At 38.0% G+C, this 21,994-nt stretch overlaps 3 protein-coding genes and 1 pseudogene across 3 annotated transcripts; 1 reads left to right on the top strand and 3 right to left on the bottom strand.

Annotated features, from left to right (window-relative positions):
• Nucleotides 1-4,312: 4,312 nt before the first annotated feature.
• Nucleotides 4,313-5,511, bottom strand: LOC148720981 (melanocortin receptor 4-like). Its single transcript, XM_088738909.1, has one exon. It carries the CDS (start codon nucleotides 5,493-5,495, stop codon nucleotides 4,563-4,565), a length of 933 nt encoding a protein of 310 aa, XP_088595035.1. The 5' UTR covers nucleotides 5,496-5,511; the 3' UTR covers nucleotides 4,313-4,562.
• Nucleotides 5,512-9,196: 3,685 nt separating this feature from the next.
• LOC148720980 (melanocortin receptor 5-like) lies at nucleotides 9,197-10,129 on the bottom strand. The gene has a single exon (XM_088737716.1). The coding sequence runs from the start codon at nucleotides 10,127-10,129 to the stop codon at nucleotides 9,197-9,199; it is 933 nt and encodes a 310-aa protein (XP_088593842.1).
• Nucleotides 10,130-14,567: 4,438 nt separating this feature from the next.
• Nucleotides 14,568-15,401, bottom strand: LOC148720979 (uncharacterized). The gene has a single exon (XM_088737715.1). It carries the CDS (start codon nucleotides 15,399-15,401, stop codon nucleotides 14,568-14,570), a length of 834 nt encoding a protein of 277 aa, XP_088593841.1.
• Nucleotides 15,402-20,404: 5,003 nt separating this feature from the next.
• LOC148720978 (uncharacterized) lies at nucleotides 20,405-21,201 on the top strand (annotated as a pseudogene).
• Nucleotides 21,202-21,994: the final 793 nt, after the last annotated feature.

Below are 21,994 nucleotides of genomic sequence, written 5' to 3'. Positions count from 1 at the left end.
CCCACCAGCGTTTACGCAGTTAAAATGCGTCGGAAGTTCTTTTTTGTGTCAGAAAACGCCCTAAACCTGCGAGATACCTTAGTTAAGAAATAAACTATAGGGTAGATATGGAGACATCTCTCATTAAATTTTTCATTGGCTGGATCCTTATCAAGTGTTCATATCATTTTTTAGGAGTCAGTTGAAATTTGAATCATTGCGGCCTTAGCAAGCAAAATAAACTATTTAAGCTGGCGATTGCACTCAGTCTCGGAAAAGTTGAATTTTTTGACAATTTCCGAACTCATCAAACTATTTAAATTCAAATTTTCGTCACAGCTACGAACTTGTTTTAAAATATTTGAATTTACCTGAGTATTTAATTGCGCTTTCGAGCTTTTCTCTCTCGGCTATGTTTCTGACTAGTACTTGAAACGAAATAGTTAACAAAAACATCGATTACGCCAGTAAACCATTTTCTGTTTCTACAATTTGTTTTTCTATTCTCTGGTTTTTCTCCTCCTTTCGCCGGCGAACTCACCAGTAGTGATTACCCCGGATAATGACAAGCCAAAGGTAGCCTAGTAGACCCTAGATCCGATTTGTTCACAATCAGACGAGTAAAATACCTTCGTGTTAGGTAAACTTTCATGTAAAAGGAAAGTTATTGAATTTTCTTCCTGTGATTCTCTACAGTGATGAGCGATTCTCGTTTGGTAATTTTGACAGTTATTTTCCATTATTGAAATAAACACAACTATTTATTGATCGAGGTGGTAAATAAAAGCCCGGGATAGGTTGTCAAAATTTATTACTGACTTGAAGAACAATTTATTACTTACTACTTTTTACCATTATTATCATAATTTATAAACCTTTGGTTTTGGTAAGCTCCGACTTTGGCAACTCTTAGCCACCTTTCAAGCTCGACTGTAAAATTACTGCATGCTTCATATTATGCACTGAAGAACGAAACAGTTCAGAAGCGCTAACAAAAGATGGTGTATTGTATTCAAGGTCATCCCTTCTTGGATTGCGAAACGCAATTGAAAGATACCTCAACAACTCGCCATTTAACAGGATAATTTCTATTTCAAAAGGTACAGATTTCCAGGTGTCAAACAAGCTCTTCCGGAGTCAAATAAAGCGAAACAAGCGCGAGAACAAAGGAAACACAGTACACGAAACACAAACCTCCAATTCAAGTACAATTTATCTGGCACCCGCCCAAACAGCAGGGCGACACGTCTGTCTACGCTTATGGCCGTTATCGTCATCAACGACACTCCACATAATGCACGGCTTGTGAGGAAGGTGGCGTCAAATGCGTATCGACAGAGATTCCATTGTTCGTGAACCAGAGGCACCCAAACAGTAGCATCGAGAGTGGGTGCCTCAGGGATGAGATAGCAACAACAGGAATCAATAGAGACATCAGTATTCAGTATTCAGTATATCAGTATTTTAACAGTGCGAAAGATACCCAACTCTTTTAAGATATTCGAATTGATTTACCTCTAAATAGCTTGATAAATTTGGATAAAGGCTGATAGTTTCTAAAGAAACTGTCAGGAGCTGCGCCAAACCTGCATGTCTACTATTGGCCTTACTTAACACTGATTTAAGATGTATCAAACGCTGCTGTCATAACTTTACTATTGCATAAAAAAACCTCTCTCTTCTGAAGCGAAATGTCTCAAACAATGTAGATAGTACGCGTAAATATGAATAATTTCTTCCTTTGTTTATATTTTGCTTCCGAAAATCAATTTCGAGCGAGCGATCGAGCATGAAAAGAGAAATAATAACTTACCGTTTTCTGAAAAGGAGATTTTAAATGAAATTCTACCCAACACTACCACATTTCTTGAAGTTGAGAGGCAGTATTTAGGCTAGAAAATATTCTTCAGCGTTTCGTGACTTCACAAACAGTTGTTTTGTTTTTTTTTTCTTAATGTCTTTTTGTAATTGCATCTGAAGACAGATATTGTTACCTTGACAGCACCTGCTAGGTCACGATCACGTAAAGCTGACTTTGTTTAATTACACTTACCCAGAAACTTGAATATTCGACGTGAAACGTTATTAAGTCGGAAACTATTTGAACGCAGACTTCGTAAATGACAGCCCGTTACCGGCTTTTTTTCTTCGCGCCTCACATCCGACCAAAATTGGAAACGGAGACAATCACTCGACAGGTAGGAAATACCACATAAACAGATTAATGCTTTGGGCCATTCCACTTATTTACCTTCAAAACTCAACCATGCCCTCCCATCAAGCTATTAAAATTATTTAGGATTATCCCTCTAACAAATCATTCAGTCACGTGTATGAGGGCGTGATGGCACTTTTGTCATTATTTCCTCAATTTGACAGTACTTGGGATGAGGTAAAAGCTTGCTTGTTACATGTACACAAGCTTTCATGCATGCGGCAGGTGCTTGTACCCTAAAATTCTTCCTGTGCCGTAGAATCTTCACAAACATTCTGTTTTAATAACAAAATCAAGAAGCTAGAGTCGCTCTCGGCTATCGCCTCGCGCGACTCTTACACTTCTTACGTGCTTAGCAACCTCCCGCGTGCATCATAACTCAATAGAGTACGCTGTGGTGTTTACCATTTGTTAAATATGTGCGCTTCAAAGCTACGATATCTTTGTATTTCAGCTCCAACAGCAAGGTAAGAGGTCTGTCCATGCTTAGCTTATGGCCGTCATAGTCAATAAATACACCAAACATACGCTTGTTATGAAGGTTGCCTCTGATGTGTATCGACAAAAAACCCATCGTTCACGAACCACAGACATCCCATACGTAGCAGGAAGAGACTGGCTAACAAGGTCAAACAACAGATCAGTCGCTGCCAGACAACGGTACAATATAACTCTATTGAAACGAAGAAAAAAGGAGTATTTTTAGATGATAATGATGAGGATGATGATGAACTTTATTCATGTGTCAATGTATTTAGCTGACGCTAATTGGGGACACAACGTTGATGAATAACGTAATTAATGATAAGAAATAAGCTATAGATTATATAACGTAAGAGATACAAATTACGCACGCGGAGCAACGTAGATGAATAACCTAGTTAATTATAAGAAATAAGCTATAGATTATATAACGTAAGGGATACAAATTACGCACGCGGAGCAACGTAGATGAATAACCTAATTAATTATAAGAAATAAGCTATAGATTATATAACCTAAGGTACAAATTACGCACGCGGAGCAATTGTTACCATTTATCAGTTCGGTAGGATCCTTACGTCTAATATGGAACTTAAACCTAGAGAGGCTACTAATTTCAGTGATTTTTTTTTTAGTTTGTTCCATAGAAATGGTCCAAGATATCTAAGAGAGTGTTTACCATAGAATACAGAATTAAACCTAGGCATATAAACATTTTGATTTCTTAAATTATATTTACAAGACTTAGGACTATAAATGTCACAAATGAAATCAGGAACTAGCCTATATTTAACCTTATACATAAGTATAACTATATCTTGCAATCTCTTAGTAAGAAGGGTAGGTAGTTTAGCACGATCTAATAAGCTCATTTACGTTTCTGAATGTGAACTATAAACTATCCTCAGTGCTCGCTCTTGAATTCTTTCAACTTTCCTTGCATCCGACGCCCTACAGAAATGCCATTATGAGATATGGCATAATAGCAGTTTTATATAGTAATAGTTTAGTCTCCGTAGTAACCAGGTTTCTCGACCTGGCGAGAACGCCCACCTTTTGACTGGCCTTCTTGCATAATTCGCTAATATGTTTGCTAAAAATTAGATTCTCGTCGAAGTTCACGCCCTCGTGTAATGCCTAACTGCGTGCCTGCGGTATTTTGAACCGAAGATCTACATGTCATTATGCGCACTTCATCATTTTGCGATTGAGTGATTGTAATGTGATCGTTATTTCGATTTATTTTTTCTTTTATTCGTTATCTTGAAACGCTACACTCGGATTAAAGGTGAAAGCTACAAGAACCTTTTCATCATAATGGTCTCCTGTAGCAACGGCATTCTGATCTCGGTCGAAACCCGATCAAAATAAGAGAATAAATTTCATTTTCTCCGGCTGTAATTTCAGTAAATTTGTCTTTGGCTAAAGATTGTTACTTTAAAGACAACTCTATGAGAAACAGTGATAATCCTGGTTAAGTTTGATTTTAAAAAAAAAGTAAATTGATTTAAGGATTACTACATGATAAAAATGTTGAGCTCGCTTACCGGCTGACTTGTAAACCGGCTCTTACAGCAAACTGCCTACTTTTTGAAGCTCAAAAGTCTCTCCTAAATCTTTATTTGACTAACGCTGTTTTTAAAAAGATAGGAAAAAAATCCCATCTCCTATCTACCTCTCAAGAACATGTTTCTATCCGTTTGCAATACGTTGTTTATCATCAGGAATGCCAACCAGAGACTTTCCTCTCCTTTAATACATTTAGTAAAATGAGTCTTTTTTACTCGACTTCTCTTTAGCTGTTCTCGATGGAACTGAAACAAGTACATTGAACTTTTCTATGCGCGACAACTGCTCGTGCAATCACATATTATTATTTCTAACTTCAGCATAGTGCTTCTCTAATAGTCTGTTTTACCGCTTGTCTTATTTCACTAATCTTCCAGCAGTAAAGAAACGGGTTTAATGTCGAGTTGAAGTAAACTAAGATACCTGCTACTCCCCTTAATACCACTAAGTGTGATGAATATCTTTTACTTTCAGCGATTACAATTGCCACTATAAAGTATGGTGCATAACAAACAATTAATGCTAACTGCACCCAAAGTGCACTGTACACTGCCTTTTTGTATCGCGCCATATTCAGTGCATTTGGTTGGCTCGGCTGTTGTTGAACACGACCTTGCACTTCTGCCTGATGACGATTGAGAGTGCGGAAAATCTTTGTGTACGAGATGATTGTGATAACTAGGCAAGATGGTATAACTATATATTCATACCAATTCGTTATACGATGATATAAATTGATGAATAAAGCAGCGACAGTGGGTATAACCCACAGGGTAGCTGCAATGATGTATGTGCGTTTTAACGTTACAATTTGTCTGTATCTCATCCCCAACAACAGGGCGAGAAGTCTGTCCACGCTTATGGCTGTCATCGTCATCAAAGACGCTCCGCATAATGCATAGCTTGTTATGTGGTATGCGTCCATTGCGTATTGACAAAGACTCCAGTTTTCCTGAGCCAAGAATATCCAATAGGTAACATAGAGAGGCTCACTAACAAGACCAACCAAAAGGTCAGTTATGGCCAGACTACGATACAACAGTTTGGACGGCGGATGAAGGGAAGATTCCTTTCGAAGGGCAACAAGGATAAGGGAATTGCCAAGAAAAGCGGTCACCGAGAGGAGAATATGCACCACTGATAACGAAACTGATTCTTGTTGAAGCCCACCTACCAAAGAGGGGGAGCAATGCTCTTCTTGAAATGTTTGAGTATGCGATCCACCTCCTTTAAAATCTTTTGTCCTCATTATACGTTTTTCCTTGAAGTTATCTAAAAATTGCAACAAGCAAAATTTTCTTTAGACCACTCCTACGAAAAAAAAAACCCCTCTACGTTGCTTTAATTTTAAAACCTAGAATATTGACTTCAAAAACATAGATTTCAAATGTAGGTGAAAACTGTCTGTTTGATTAAGATACATGTCACTTTTTATCCGATCGCATCGCTGTGTTTTGCATTTATTGTCACCCGTGAGAGGAACCAGTTTCTGCGTAACTAGCAGCTTATTAGATCCCTTCTAATTTCTCTGGACTTTTTCGCCATAAGTTACATTTTACTTAAAAATCTTTATTAAAAAGAACAGAACGTAACCATAAGTAATATCAATAATTGTAAGTCTTGAATGGTGCGATCTTTTCGGTTGTTGTTGTTGTTGTTTTTTTTTTTTTCTATATGAAAGAGTGCGACGAACGTTCTGCACTTGGAAAGCTTCTCCGCAAATTGTCTTCATATGAAAAAAACAAGAAGTTTTATTCCCAAATAAAGGTGTTTGCCAAACCTGCATGTCTAGTGCAGATCTCACTTAGTATTTAAGACATACCAGGCAGTTTTGGCACTGGTGTCAAAATTTGACTATGGCATAAGCAAAAACTCTCTCTTCTGAAGCAAAATGTCTCAAACAATGCAGATAGTACGCGTAAATATAAAATATTTCTTCCTTTGTTTATAGCTTGCTTCCGAAAATCAATTTCTAGCGAGCGACCGAGCATGAAAAGAAAAATAATAACTTACCGTTTTCTGAAAAGGAGATTTTAAATGAAATTCTGCCTAAGACCACTACATTTGTTGAAGTCGAGAGACAATATTTAGGCTAGAAAATATTCTCCAGCATTTCATAAACAATTGTTTTTTTTTTTTTTTTTTTTTTTTTTAATGCCTTTTTGCAATTGAATCTGAAGAGAGATATTTTTTCCTTGACAGCACCTGCCAGGCCACGATCACGTAAACCTCACTCTGTTTAATTACACTTACCCAGAAACGTCCTCAGCAACGTTCACTCATGTATTAAATAATGCTTATTCTGTTACAAGAGATACCAATTTCTTCCCAGTAGCTTTAAATATCACCATTTATGAATTTCAGCAGGTAATGCTATGTCATATTATCCCGTCTATAAACTCTAAAAGATCCCTCCATAGATCCACTGAATATCTTTATTTTACAGCATCATGAACGATAGAAATATTCTTTCCCGCAAGGAAGATTATCTTGCAATTTATCTTTCATAATTGGTGAGGCAGGGATCTTTATCACCTAAAATTGTTCTGCGTCAAAACTACGTGTCTATCCCACTGGTTAACTTTAATTTTCGAATGAATTTGCACTACCAGGTAGAAATATAAAACTTTGTGCTTTTATGACCATCTCACGCCATAGTGCAAAAGCTACCAATACTAAGAAAAAGTGTCCTTGCTAGGATAAATAATAAATTGTTGGTATCAGCTTTCATTTATAAAGACCTTTAAAATGATGATCAGCTTCAGGAAGCTGAACTTGAATATTCGACATGAAACGTTAATAAATCGGAAACTATTTGAACGCAGACTTCGTAAATGACAGCCCCTTACTGGGTTTTTTCTTTGCGCCTCATATCCGACGAAAATTGGAAACGGAGACAATTACTCGACAGGTACGAAATGCCACATAACCAAATTAATGCTTTAGCTATTTCACTTATTTTCCTTTAAAATTCAACCATGCACTCCCGTGAAGCTATTACCATTATTTAGGATTATCCCTCTAAAAAGTCATTTCAGTCACGTGGGAGAGGGCATGATGGTACGAATCAAACATATAGGTGGTTTCAAAAAGGTTGTCCACGGACAATCTCTGGTTGAATCTCTAAAAATTAGATAACAAATGTCAAAAGCCCTTTAACTCCTGGACAAAGTGATTGTCCATTTGTTTGCTTTGCTGTTTGTCTTATCACCTATCTTCCAGCAGTAAAGAAACGGGTTTAGTGTCAAGTGAGGCATGAGTAGTCCAGTGGTCAGTGCGCTGGACTCTAGGTCAGATGGCCCGGGTTCAAGTCCTGGCTGGGGCTTGACGTTGTGTCCTTAAGCAAGACGCTTCACTCACATTGCTTCGTCTTCTCGGATAGGACGTAAAGCCGGAGGTCCCGTCTCCTGCACCTATCAATTAGTTAATTTCTGCAAGGGACGTTAAAGAACCCACATCACGAGATTACTGTGATGTGGTCTGGCCTGTTTACTGGGAATGGGGGGAGGGGGCATCTGTAAAAATTTCTCCTTTATTAATTGTAAACTGCCGCCGGCAGTCTGGAAAAGTCCCCCGCACAGTGTTGTAAAGCGCATTAGAGCATTTACATGGAAATGCGCTATAGAACTTGATCTATATTATTATTATTATTAAGTGAAAGAAAACTAAGCAACTTGCTATTTGCCTTAAGTGTCCCTGTCTGAGAAAGTGTTCCAGGGGCCAAAAGTGGTAGTCAACCGATTTGGCTGAAACTTAGCACAGAAGTTGAGTGTGACAAGATATTTCAAAAGCCTCTTTCGCTCACTTCTCTGACTGTTTGTTCTGGAGTTTCAGGAGGGGGTCCCATCTGTGGCCTATGGTGCACCAAGCATTCACCCTGCTAGGTGGCATTTTGAAAGTGCTATAAAACTTCATTGGTAAATTGTGCTGCCAAATGAATTTCACCATGGACTCTGCTGTAGTGGGACTTTTACTTCATAAATGTAACTTTGTTCTCAAACGATTAGACAGAGAGGGGTTTGTGGCTAAAGTTAGGTCAAATTTGAGGTCCCCTTCTCCGTTCCCCTGACTAGTTTCGAGCCTGCAATGCAGTCAGCCGCTCAAGCTAAAAGTAGCACCTTGTACGCACGGACGCACAGTCATAACCTATCAAATTTTGGTAATTCCACCACCTTTTTTCTGCTTGATGGGTTACTGTTTTTACTACCTTTTTCTATGAGTATGGGCTCCGCTAAAAATTGCAGCAAGGAATGTTTAATTTCGACTTCACCCACACTTCCAAACCTTAATTTGGTACCAAGATCCAAATAAACTGAAGGCAGTGTTTCTTGTTTTGAAATGCAGATGAAAAGTGTCTGTTTTGTAAAGATACATGTTACTTTTTATCTAATTGTATGGCTGGGTTTTGCTTTTATTTTAGAGAATCCAATTTCTCAGTAATTCGCAGCTTATACGATTCTGTAAAATTACCTAGACTACTCCACCATAATGTATGTTTGCCTTAAAAATGAAAAAAAAAAACAACAATAATAAATAAAGGAAACAAAATGCGATCGTTATTGCGATTTCCCATTCTTTTGTATGTTATCTTATAACGCTACACACGGATTTAAGGCAAAAGCTACAAGAACATTCCCATCATAATGGTCTCTTGTGACAAAAGCATTGTGATCCTGGTCGAAACTTGATCGTTATAAGGGAATAAATTTGATTTTCTTCTGTTATAGTTTCTCAATAACATGTTTCTATCCGTTTGCAAGACGTTTGCAAGACGTTTTTTATCATAAGAATGCCAACCAGAGACGTTTCTCTACTATAGTACAGTCAGTAAAATGAGTTTTTTATTTTCTCGACTTTCCCTTGGCTGTTCTCAATGGAGCTGAAACAAGTACATTGAATTTTTCAATGCACGATTACTGCTCATGCAATCACATATTATCATTTCTAACCTCAGCATAGTGTATCTCTTATCGTCTGCTTTACCGCTTGTCTTACCTCACTAATCTTCCAGCAGTAAAGAAACGGGTTTAATGTCGAGTTAAAGTAAACTAAGACAACAGCTAGTTTCCATATTACTACTAAGTGTGACGAATATGTTTTACTGTCTGCGATTACAACTACCATCATTGAGTATGGTGCATAACAAATTACTAATGCTAACTGCACCGACAAAGCACTGTACACTGCCTTTTTGTATCGGGCTATGTTCAGTGCATTCAGTTGGCCCGGCTGTTGTTGAAAACGACCTTCTACTTGTGCATGATTACGATTAAGAGTGCGGAAAATCTTTGTATACGAGATGATTGTGATACCTAGGCAAAATGGTATAGATATATATACAGACCAATGCGTTATACGATGATCTAACTTGAAGCATGTAGCAGCGACAGTGGACATAACCCAGATAGTAGCTATAATGATGTATGTGCGTTTCAACGTTACAATTTGTCTGTATCTCAGCCCCAACAACAGGGCGAGAAGTCTGTCCACGCTTATGGCTGTCATCGTCATCAAAGACACTCCACATAATGCATAGCTTGCTATGTACGCTGCGTTGCTTGCGTATTGACAAAGACTCCAGTTTTCCTGAACCAAGAATATCCAATAAGTAACATAGAGAGGCTCACTAACAAGACCAACCAACAGGTCAGTTATGGCCAGACTACGATACAACAGTTTGGACGGCGGATGAAGGGAAGATTCCTTTCGAAGGGCAACAAGGATAAGGGAATTGCCAAGAAAAGCGGTCACCGAGAGGAGAATGTGCACCGCTAAGAACGAAACTGATTTTTGTTCAAGCCCATCCACCAAAGAGGGGGAGCATTGCTCTTCTTGAAATATTTGAAGTTGTGATCCACCTCCTTTTAAATCTATTGTCGTCATTATAGCGAAGCTTAGTAAACGTTCGTTTCCTTTTTCCTTGAATTTATCTAAAATTGCAACATGCAACATTTCTTTTAGAATACTCCTATGCACCAAAACCACCTATAACTTCCTTTGATTTTAAGATCCAGAATATTGACTTCAAAAACAGTTGCCACATTTTAAATGTGGTTGAAAACTGTCTTTTTTATGAAGTTGCATATCACTTTTTATCCCATTGTATCGCTGTGTTTTGCATTTTTTGTCATCCTTGCGAGGAACCAGTTTCTGCGTAACTAGCAGCTTATTAGATTCCTTATAAGTTCTCTGGTCTTTTTCGCCATAAGTTACATTTTACTTAAAAGTCTTTATTAAATAGAACAGAACGTAACCATAAGTGATATCATTAATTTTAAGCCTTGAATGGTGCGATCTTTTCCTTTGTTTGTTTTTTCTATATGAAAGAGTGCTACCAAACTTCTACACCGGGAAAGCTTCTCAGCAAAGTGCCTTCACATGAAAAAAACAGGAAGTTTTATCATCTTATAAAGGTTTTTGCCAAACCTACATGTCTAGTGCAGGTCTTACTTAGCATTTAAGACATACCAGACGTTTGTGAAACTGTGTCAGTTCTTATGGCATAAAAAAAGTATCTCTTTTGATGCAAAATGTCTCAAATAATGTAGATAATACGCGTAAATTTAAAATATTTCTTCCTTTATTTATATTCTGCTTCCGAAAATCAATTTCAAGCGAGCGATCGAGCTTAAAAAGAGAAATAATAACATCGTTTTCTGAAAAGGATATTTTAAATGAAATTCTACCCAACGCTATCACATTTCTTGAAGTTGAGAGACAGTATTTAGGCTAGAAAATGTTTTTTAGCATTCCGTGACTTCATAAACAGTTGTTTTGTTTTGTTTTGTTTTGTCTTTTTTTTTCTATGCCTTTTTGTAATTGCATCTGAAGAGAGACATTTTTTTCTTGACAGCACCCGCCAAGCCACGATCACGTAACTGACCTGCTTTGCTCAATTACACTTACTCAGAAACTTGAATATTCGACATGAAAGGTTAATAGTTAGTCGGAAACTATTTGAAGGCAGACTTCGTAAATAACAGCCCATTACCGGTTTTTTTCTTTGCACCCAACGTCCGACTAAAATTGGAAACAGAAACAATTACTCGACAGGTGCGAAATGCCACAGAACCAAATTAATACTTTGGGTTATTTCAACTATTTTCCTTCAAAATTCAATCATGCCCTCGCTTCAAGCTATTAAAATTATTTAGGATTATCCCTCTAATAAATCATTTCAGTCGCGTACGAGAGAGCGTGGTGACACTTTTGTAGTTATTTCCCCAGTTTGACAGTAGTTGGGATAAGGTAAAAGCTTGGTTGTTACATGTACACAAGGTGTCATGTATGCGGCAGGTACTTGTACCCTAACATTCTTCCTGTGCCGTAGAAACTTCACGAACATTCTGTTTTAATAACAAATTAGTCTAGGGTCGAGGTCGGAAATCGATCCACTCAGTGTTACGACTGACATTAACAGTGATGATGTTAAAAATATTATTTGAAATGATAATATTATAACGAATAAAAAAATAATAACAATAATAATACTGCAGTAAATGGCTTGAACCCGGGGGTAACATGTGAAAGTGTAGTGTGATCGTCGGGGTGAGTGTAGTCCTGAGAAGGACTGTTGTCGGTGGTAGTGACTGACGTTTCGACAACCTGTGCGGAAGTCATCATCAGAGTCAAGTGAATAGTTGTTGTCAGTAGAATGTTCTTATTTCAGTTCGTGTAAAATGATTGCTCAGTTTTACCGTGATGTTATTGGCGGTAAGACTCAAGTGGCGTAAGTCGGTCGTGATTGGTCTGTTTCGATCCGTCAGTAAAGTTAGGTCGTTCTGTTCAGTTCGTTTGTAATGTTTATGTCGTGAATGAGTCGTTTGTATGGAGCCGGTAGAAGTTGACACCTGTTAAGGGGAGTCTGTTCTAGGTTAGAAATAAGAACTAATTAATATGATAACATTATTGATAATAATGATGAAAATAATAATAATGATAATAATAATAATAATAACAATGTTAATTATAAACTAAAAGTCATCGTACCGTTCAGTTTTACTTTGGACCTTTATCTTAATATCAAGTACTGTAATTTTAGTTTGTTATTTATAATTGACTATGGCAATTGATTGATTGATTGATTGATTGATGTTAGCAGGTTGGCATCAATAGAATACGGTATACAGAAACTACAGAGCAATGATTATGACAAATTATACAACTCATCACACTTTACTGAGGGTTTTTACTCTGTCAATTTGAAAAAATGTAAAGTGAGAACAATTTTGAATAAATATATACGGTTTATCATATCCTTTTGTATCCTGGTAATAAAGATCGGATTAATAACCCCCCCCCCCCCCTCTATTCAGGCCCGCCTCTTATAAGCCAAGCCCCCATAGTACCTAAAAGAAGACCGGGGGGGGCTTGATAAAGGAGTTACGGTATGTAGGACGTCTGCGTTTCGATTTTTCTGTTTCACAGTGCTTGATACATTAAAGTAGAGCACGATGTATGTTGAGTTAAGAAAATACGAAGACAACGCTTTCACCCTTACCTTTCAACCCGTCAACTCCGTGGACAAAGTGATTGTCTAATTGTTTGCTTTGCTGCTTGTCTTACCTCAATTATCTTCCAGCAGTAAAAAAATGGGTTTAACGTCAAGTTAAAGAAAACTAAGCAACTTGCTATTTGCCTTAAGACCACTAAATATGGTGGATATCGTTTGCTATGAGCGATCACAATTTCCACTAAATTGATCGGTGCAGAACAAACAACTAATGCTAACTGCACCCACAGTGCACTGTACACTGCCTTTTTGTATTGCGCCATGTTCAGTGCATTTGGTTTACTCGGCTGTTGTTGAACAAGATCTTGTACCTGAGCCTGATGACGATTGAGGACGCTGAAAATCTTTCTGTACGAAGCGATTGAGACAATTATGCCAGATGGTCCAACTACACGGCCATACCAAATAGTTATACGATAATCTAAAATGTATAATAGAGCAGTGACAATGGATAGAACCCAAAAGGCAGCTAGAGTAATATATGTGCGCTTCAAAGTTACAGTATGTTTGTATCTCAGGCCCAACAACAAGGCGAGAAATCTGTCCACGCTTATGGCCGTCATAGTCAATAAAGACACCAAACATAATGCGTAGCTCGTTATGAAAGTTGCTCCAGAAGCGTATCGACAAAAAATCCATCGCTCACGAGCCACAGACATCCCATAAGTAGCAGCAAGAGGCTGGCTAACAAGACCAACCAATAGATCAATTGTTGCCAGACAACGGTACAAGAGGGAAGATTCCTTGCGAAGAACAACAAGGATGAGACAATTGCCCAGAAATGCTGTGATGGACAGGAGAATGTTGACGGCTGAGAGAGAAATAAATTGTTGTTGTAATCCACCCACCAAAGAGGGAGAACATGCCAGTTCTTTGAATGTGTTCGTTTGTTTCCCACTTCCTGTTAGATTTGTTGACGATATCATTTTGTAGCTTAGACTGAAGGGCGTTTGCTATGTTTGCAGGTTATTTATTTATTTATTACAAATTCACTCCACAAGAATACACAAACAATCAGTATTAATTACAATTAAGGTTAATAAAAACCATAAAAGGAAAAATTGTGGAGAAGGAGACAACCAAAAGCGCTGACGCACCATACAAGGGATGCCCCCTCTAATTAAAACAAATTCAATATAGCAAAACTATATAGAAATATAAAAATAGATGCCCTAATTATCCTTATCCTTAATAAAACTTAAAACATTCTTTTTAAAAGTTTCAATACTATCTGATTCTCTAATGTGATTAGGTAAGCTATTCCATTCACCAACGATACGGTTAAAAAAGCTATATTTCAGACCGTTAGTTCTGCTAAAATTTGGGACAAGGTCCTGTGTGTCATTTTTCCTCAAATTATAAGCCATGCTTCTGTCCTTACAAAATATGAGCTTATTGGAAATGTCTATGTTAAATTGGCCATTAATTACATTGAACAAAAACGTAACATCCCTATTTACTTTGCGCAAATTATTGGTAGATATTTAAGCATCATAATGTTTGATATTCTTATTTTCGATCATCGGATTGAGTCTTTCGTCTCTATAACGTAACCTAAAAAACACTGGAATTTTAATTGATAACGTATTTAAAATCAAAACAACACAGTTATTCAACAATATAATAGCGCGAATTCTTGGTAGATTTGGTGGTAAATACCCGAGAACCACATTTTACTGATTCTTTCCGATGTGGAAATATTGTCACTCAACTTTCTAAAAATTACATTAAGCTTTTAAAAATAACACAACGGAAGAAATAACTTTGAGATCCTAGAATACTTTACAAATGAATGTGTGTTGCGTTAAGCTAAGTATTAACTTGATTTAGGCTCAAACGTGTTGCAGTGCGTCCAGATCTCCTATTACAAGCTACATGTCTGGGATGTTCATCCATGGATGCGGAAGCAACTTCGCTTTCTCTAGTTTCCTCGTCGGACTCGATGTCACTGTTGTTTCCACCTTTAAGAATCCTTTCAATTCTATCAACTTCTTCTTGCGAAAGTTGATAGCATTTTGAATCATTTTCGTTAGAGGTGATAGTGACACAAACACGGTCCACAATGGAATAAGGCGAATTTTTGTAGTCTTCGTACGCTTCTTTAAACAGGAACATGTCCTCAGTTTCGCTATTGTCCAGCCACATAATATCCATTACATTTTCGGTAACCTGCAGTTCATTTGCAGTTCTGTCCTCGACTAAGAGATCCTTTAGAAGGAGAGCCAAGAAAAAACCCCATTTCTCCCTTCGTCGACCGTGTTTCACAGCGACAACTTCTCCTGCTTTGAACAAAATTTCACAATGAAGGACGGACTGCTGACAAAGTACTTGTTGAGTGTCACCCTGTAGCAGAGTACTTGTTGTAACATTTGAACCTGGCTCACGCTGTTGCAACGAGAACGGTATTGCATACGGCAATTGACCAGTATCTTCTTTGCTTTTGTCTCTAACAGTATGTTGTCGAACACTCTTCCCGAAAGATGAAGAGAATTTCCTTAACTCGTTTGTGTCGCTAAGGGATAGTTTCTCCATTTGATCTTCAATTAGGGATATGGATGGTTTAGGAGGAGGAGGAGAATCCAATATTTTGTCCGGATAATAGCTTTTGGGCCCGGTGAAGTGGTGGAAATGCCCACGATACATTCTCTTCTACAGTTCCCTTACACAGGCTGTGCGTCTAGTTCCGTACTCGAGTTGAGTAGGCATGGGATCCCCTTGTCTCATGAGCGAAAAAAAATTTTCAACCATAAGGGTGACCAGCGCAGACAATCGAATTTGTGCTAGAAGGTCTTCAGCACCTAACTCGGAGAGAAAATTTTGCTATCACGTTAGGCTGCCATGCATCATCTCCATTGATCTTCTTGTTGTGTATGACAACACTTGGTCAGGACCTTGAGTTGCTGTTCGACTGGTCGTCTGCCTGGTTTGTTCGTCCCACATCATTAAGAATTCCACTAGTTTGTCCAATGAAGACATTGCCTCACGAAATGAAAATCTCGCGGCTCCCCTATAGTGGTCAATGTCAAACACCTGAGCCTATGGACAGACAAAAGATGACAGTTTTATCAAGGGCTCAGCGTTTGTATACTCTCGTTCAATTTATTTATTTATTTATTTTTTTTGTACAAATGCTCTGAATTTCCCATCAAAACGTGCCTTAAATTGGATTTAATATATTTTTCAGTGCAACAAGCAATGTCAGTAATAATATCATCGACTGAATATCTACCTGTAAAGAAACATAAAAATGTATATACTGGGACAAAGAGTCCCAATACAATAAATACAATATTGAACGCCGAATACAATGTATACGCATGAAACTTCAGTAAAAGGACGATCTGTCGTCCTGACACAACCGAGCAAAAAACATCAGAAGGGCACGTTAATTTGACCGTAAGGAATCTTTATTCAGTTGTCATTTAATTCCAAGAACTAGCGCATACTTATGGTTAGCCCACAAAACTATATTGTGCTACGGAAACATGTACGCATAAAAGTCTTACTTTCTCCAGCTTGAGTGACTTGAAACGATTTTTCACGAACTGGTTTGTAGTATTCACTTAGCTTGAACCTAAGAGAATATATATACAGATAAATTAAATAAATATTACTTCACTGAAAAACTCGATCATAACAGGTAGCAGGGGAGGGTGTAGTGGCGAGAGCACTCATGTTCCACCAATGTGTCCCGGGTTCGACTCCCGAACCCGACGTCAATGTGGGTTGAGTTTGTCGTTAGTTCTCCCCTTGCTCCGACAGGTGTTTCTGCGGGTTATGCGGTTTTCCCTCGTCATGAAATCAGCACTTCAAAAAACCCTTTCGAAAACGAAATCAATACAAATGTAGTTCCTTTTACAGCACAACCATAAAACTCAACTGTAAAGCCTAAATCATAAAGCCATACGCAATAATACCGTCACTGGACAAAACAATTTAGGATCGGGTTATGTATGATAGTAACTTTTGAATACTTTACCCTTTTTCCATTAAAAATGGCAACATCAATGAAAAGAAAATTTACAAATGGGAATTTATAGTGTTCATATTAAGACCATAAACTAAAGGCGGAAAAGTACGGGCGACCAACAGGTTTTCGCGCCAAATATTCGCCATGCTTGTACAATGTTTTACATTTTTCATTCATTAGTAAATCAATTAATCCCCTTTGAAATGGGAGACTTAAAACAATCCTTTCTACAAACAGAAGCGCAGTTCTAATGGATTTGTCCCATACATAGAGGAAAAACCATATAGAAAACATTATCAGCGACAAGAAAAAAAGGTTCTTTAATACGTTAAAGCTAGTTGAGCGGTAAGCGGTGCATTTGCTAGAAACAGTCAAAGTACCACCAAAGGATCGAAAAGGCTCATTTTTTTACAACATGTACAGTTAAGGGATGAACCTTTGAAAAGCGTATTTCCCGATGAATTTGCCGTATGCCAGGGCCGAATTCTTTGCTTGCCGATCGATTGCCGATTACTTCACAGAATATATGTCAATGTAGAAAATAGTTCAAGGACTGTTAATGTTCGACGATATTCATATTCATAGTATTGAACTGGAACTAGCCTGCAGTCGAGGCTCATGCGGGAAAATCTTTTCACATGCAAACATTTTTAACGAGACTCCCCCGCATGAGCCTCGACTGTAAGCTAGTTCCACGCATAATCGGTGCGTATTTTCAAAAGTTATCGTATGAACCGATCCTGAAGTGTTTTGTCCAGTTCGAGTCCAGTGTATTGCGCAAAGTTGAAAGGGAAAGGCGTTGAAGGGGCGGACGGATGTTATTTTCTTAAAAAAGATATTTAAGCACTGTTTTCTCGAAAATGTACTTTTTGCTAGATTCTCCTTTAATTTAAAGGCCCATTTCCATCCGAGATCCTTTGCAGTCGTTTGTTTTTGTTTTGGAATCGCGCTATTGTTAAATGGCGAACTCTGATAATCATTCACAAACACTATTAAAAAGAAAAACAAAGATTTGGTGAAGAACACAGTAAACAAATTTGCAGCTAAATATTTGAGACTGAAAAATCATAAATCGAGTCTGTGTATAAAACTTGTACAAAGCTTACCTGATGTTGAAGGAAATTGTTCGGCTTCAACACTAAATAAAATATAAAAAAATAACCAATATTTGCCAAAACTGATTTACTTTTACGCATTTCAATTATAGAATAATGACTTGCACAAATGAGATCGCTTACATACATATCTCAGGATCTCAAGTAAAAATCAGTCAAACAATTATTCTCACCTGGAAAAAATCTTCCCGGAGCCTCTAGTTCCATCGTAGGAACAATGCAATAACATTTCTGCAAAAGCACTATCTGTAGTGTTACCGGAGCCCATGGTTGTTTTCCTTGCCCTCCATAAATCATACACAGACTCTCGAAGTCGAATAACCATTGCCGAGCCGGGCAGACTCGGCCTTCCTCTAGACCGCTTCTTCGGCGGCATCAACTTCTCAAATGACGTTCTTCACCGTAATACATGTAAAATTAAAAACTATTTACTGCTATGGATACTACGATAGTTTGTTGTTCGCACATGATTCAAGATGGAACTTTGAAAGCCCTAATTAGTAAGATGGAAGAAGATATCAAAGCGATTCCGCAACTACAAGGAAAATAGTGTATTTTTCATATATGAAAAATGATCCGGGCGTACAAGGCATCTCGGTTGGAAATGGGCCTTTAAAATACTGGAGAAGGTATCGAGAGCTTGGTGAACACAAATTAATGGAAATTAAACAGACCACAACATTTATACTGATCTTGGTTTATTATAGGATTGTCGGCGCGATTCGGTAATCTCAAAATGATGCCTTTCCGATGAACGTGATCTGGACTTAGACTGACACCTAGAGCGCTTAAATCTAGGAATAAAACATCAATTTTCAGTTTAGACACTGATTCACATACGCACAGGGTTCAAAAAGGCCAAATTATATCGATAGACAAGTACAAATCCTTCGAAGTTGATTCAAAGTGTACAAGGATTTTGGAATTGCTGCGAACAAATCGATAACAAAAGACATCAAAATGTTTTTTTTTTTTTTCACGACACGAGTCCATCCCTATGATTGATAAGAAAAAATGGCCAGTTCCGAAAAAGATAATAACAATAACAACAAAAATTTATCGACCTCAAAATCAACTAAGACAATCACAAGAAATTAATGAAAGAAATAAATGTGGTACCCATATTAAGTAATGTTCCACATAAGAACGATAGCAAACTTCATTGTTCAGTGGCATTGGGTCTTTCCCACATAGAATATCTTTGATTTCAAGAATAGGGAAGGAGCTCGTTACAAAAGTAAAATTCATTTGCATCAAATAGATTTTAGGTAATGTTCGTGCTTAACCAATCAGAATAGCAGAAGACATTAGATATTAAGAGGCTGTCCACCTAAGAACGGATAAGGAAAATTTCGGACCTTCACCGATTTCCCTGATTTTTACTGTGAAAGTCGATACTTCTATTCCATGAACAAATATTGCGTTTATTTTGAATCAGTCCGGTTTTTTCATTTTTACGAGATATTTTTCAAGGTGACCTCAAAGGCACCCAGTTTTCCCCCCGGACCTCCATAATTTAGCTACAAAAGTCGATCGCTGCTGAAGCCGTATTTTCAACTCTAAAAAGCTTTCTATTTTATATGTCTAAGATCAACCCTCTTCCACTACGTTAACGGTCAAATGATTACACTGTATATATTTTCCACTGAGTTACAAATTTTTCGAAATACTTACCTCGAGCACTGAAATTTGTGATGCGTGAGGTACATGTGGTTGAAAGCTATTTTCTCTTATGTGGGACCTGATCTAGAGTCAAATCTATTACAGCCTATAAGCACTTATACCTAATAAGTAAATTATGGAATAAAACTTTTGGGCACTCTTTACGGCGCGCCGCACAGAGCTTTGCAAATTTCACAAATATTCGCCATTTTGATCGAAATCAAAGATAACGCGATCCGACCAACAGGTAAATTTGGGATCTGAGAACTTGTTACAAATCATGAAATAGAACTGAAGAGGGATTTTTATATTGAAAAATACATATCATGCGACTTTTTCGCCGTTAAGTTGAAAACATTGGTGTTCTAAAGAGGAAAGACCTGTGTTTATAGTTAATAAATTATGCAAATTAGCATTATTTAAAATTGTGTCCATAAAAATTTTTTTCTACGATGTTCTTAAACACAAAGAGCTGTCTCTTTTAACTGAAGGGCATATTATTCCACACTCCTAAGGCAAGGTATTTTTTGAGTTTATGGCCATTTTCATCTCCCACGAAGCGCTGATTAAGTAAAACAGCAGTGTTTGTTTTGCACGCTTATCGCCAACTAATTCAGTTATCATCAACCACAGAGAAGTGGACATCGAAGATCTTACCAGTAATATTTCCTTAACCTCTCTTCAGTAGCAAGAGATGTTTCTTTTTTCCGGCAAGACGCAACAGAGCTCGTTTTCCTAACAGCTTCTTTTATCGGACAGCGGGCAGGTATTGAAGTCTTTCGGTATGACTTTTCAGAGTCACAGTATGGCAAGGATTGTGTCATCGTATCCTGTGCCCAATGAAAACATGCATCCGATGTTTCTGCAACGAAGGACACGACATTCTAACAGCGGGAGACATGAGAAAGGCGCTCTCTGAGAGACCAGTGAAAGGTACATCCGCGTGCGTATGTGAAGTTGACGAGTCTAAGAGAACCTTAGAAGTGAACAAGATAGATTGTTTTAGCAAGCTACACAACATCCAGTTTGGGGAAAAAGTATAAGTGCGTGGAGGTCGTAAGGAATAGGGCGTGGCAAGGAGATTTCTTATGACCAGCTAGTTTCAAATGACCAAGGGGGTACCGCTCTCGTTGTAAGTAAGGAGTTCTTCCCTTTTCACAATGCACGTCTGTATGAATACACAGTTCCTGGAACAGAGGGTTCAAATGAAGACGATGATTTGGACGATTCAAAGATGGACATGTTTGAATGTTCGGAGCCTGGATGCGTGAAGTGTTTCCAAACGTATTCAGAGCTCGAGTTACATTTGAACGTAGGGGACCATTGTGTGAAGGATGAAAGGCTGTCAGAAACAATATATGATAAACTCCGTAGAGATTGGGCAGAGAGGTTTACTACATTAGTCAGCATCACTGACGAACCGCAGTGCGAAACTAGTACCCATCAGGTTGTACGTGACTCAATGCCTCCAGTAAACACTGTCAGTATGGGCTGGGCCCTACCCAAGCCACGAGCAGGATCCACGAGATTCAGTTGCAAAGTTAAGAGTTATTTAACAGCAAATTTTGATCAAGGCCAACAATCAGGGCTAAAAGCTGACCCTCAGCAGGTTTCAAATGATATACGAAAGGTAAGAGACGAGCAGAATAATAGGTTGTTTGACCGAGACGAGTGGCTTACCAAGAGCCAAGTGTAGGGGTTTTTCTCTCGCCTTACAGCAAACAGAAAAAGGCAACAAACACCCTCAGAAATCGAGCAAAATCCGAAGGAACTGTCCCTATAGGAAGAGGAAGCTGAACGACAACGGCTGATGGAACACATCCTTAATGAACTAAAGCCGCAGTACCCTCTGTCCTACGATGCCTTTAATCTGTGTGAGTGCGCAAAGGAGAATAAGATTAGTCTTTTTAATGTAGCAATGCTAAAAGAAATCTTCTCGTTTTTTGAAGTACCATTTAAATCGAGAGACAGGAAAAAAGACCTTATTGAGCAACCGATGTCATTTATACAGGAATGCCAATGCTTTAATTAAACTATATCAGAAGCTGCATAGCCCAGGAAAACAAATGATGGTGCCTGTGGAGCGACTTTGTTTTAGAACAATAGGCACAGCCTCAAAGTAACCTGTAAACAGTTGTACTCAGCGAATTAACGTACTCACTTCTGAGAAAATTCGCGAAAGTCTCTCAAAATTTGTCGTTATTAAGTTTGTGGCGATGTTCTTAACTCGCAAAGATGAAAAGAGAAAAAAGAAAGTAAAAAAATACTACCCTGACCGTGGGAGATGTTAATAGCATTTACACGTAAATAAAGGTTTGTGATTTTCTTAATTTCGAGAAATTAATGATATGTGAATTTTGCAGGAGTTTATTAAAATGCCAGTTTCGATCATTTGTATTATTTATCAATTTCTCCCGGCAGGATTCTCCTACTCTCGATGACTCAATCATATTGCATATCTTCGGGATTCGCGTTTGGTTCGACGACAA

This window comes from Stylophora pistillata, chromosome 11 (genome assembly GCF_964205215.1).
Source record: "Stylophora pistillata chromosome 11, jaStyPist1.2, whole genome shotgun sequence".
NCBI lineage: Eukaryota > Metazoa > Cnidaria > Anthozoa > Scleractinia > Pocilloporidae > Stylophora > Stylophora pistillata.
Note: the sequence above shows the minus strand (reverse complement) of the source record. Positions and strands in the feature narration are given on the sequence as shown.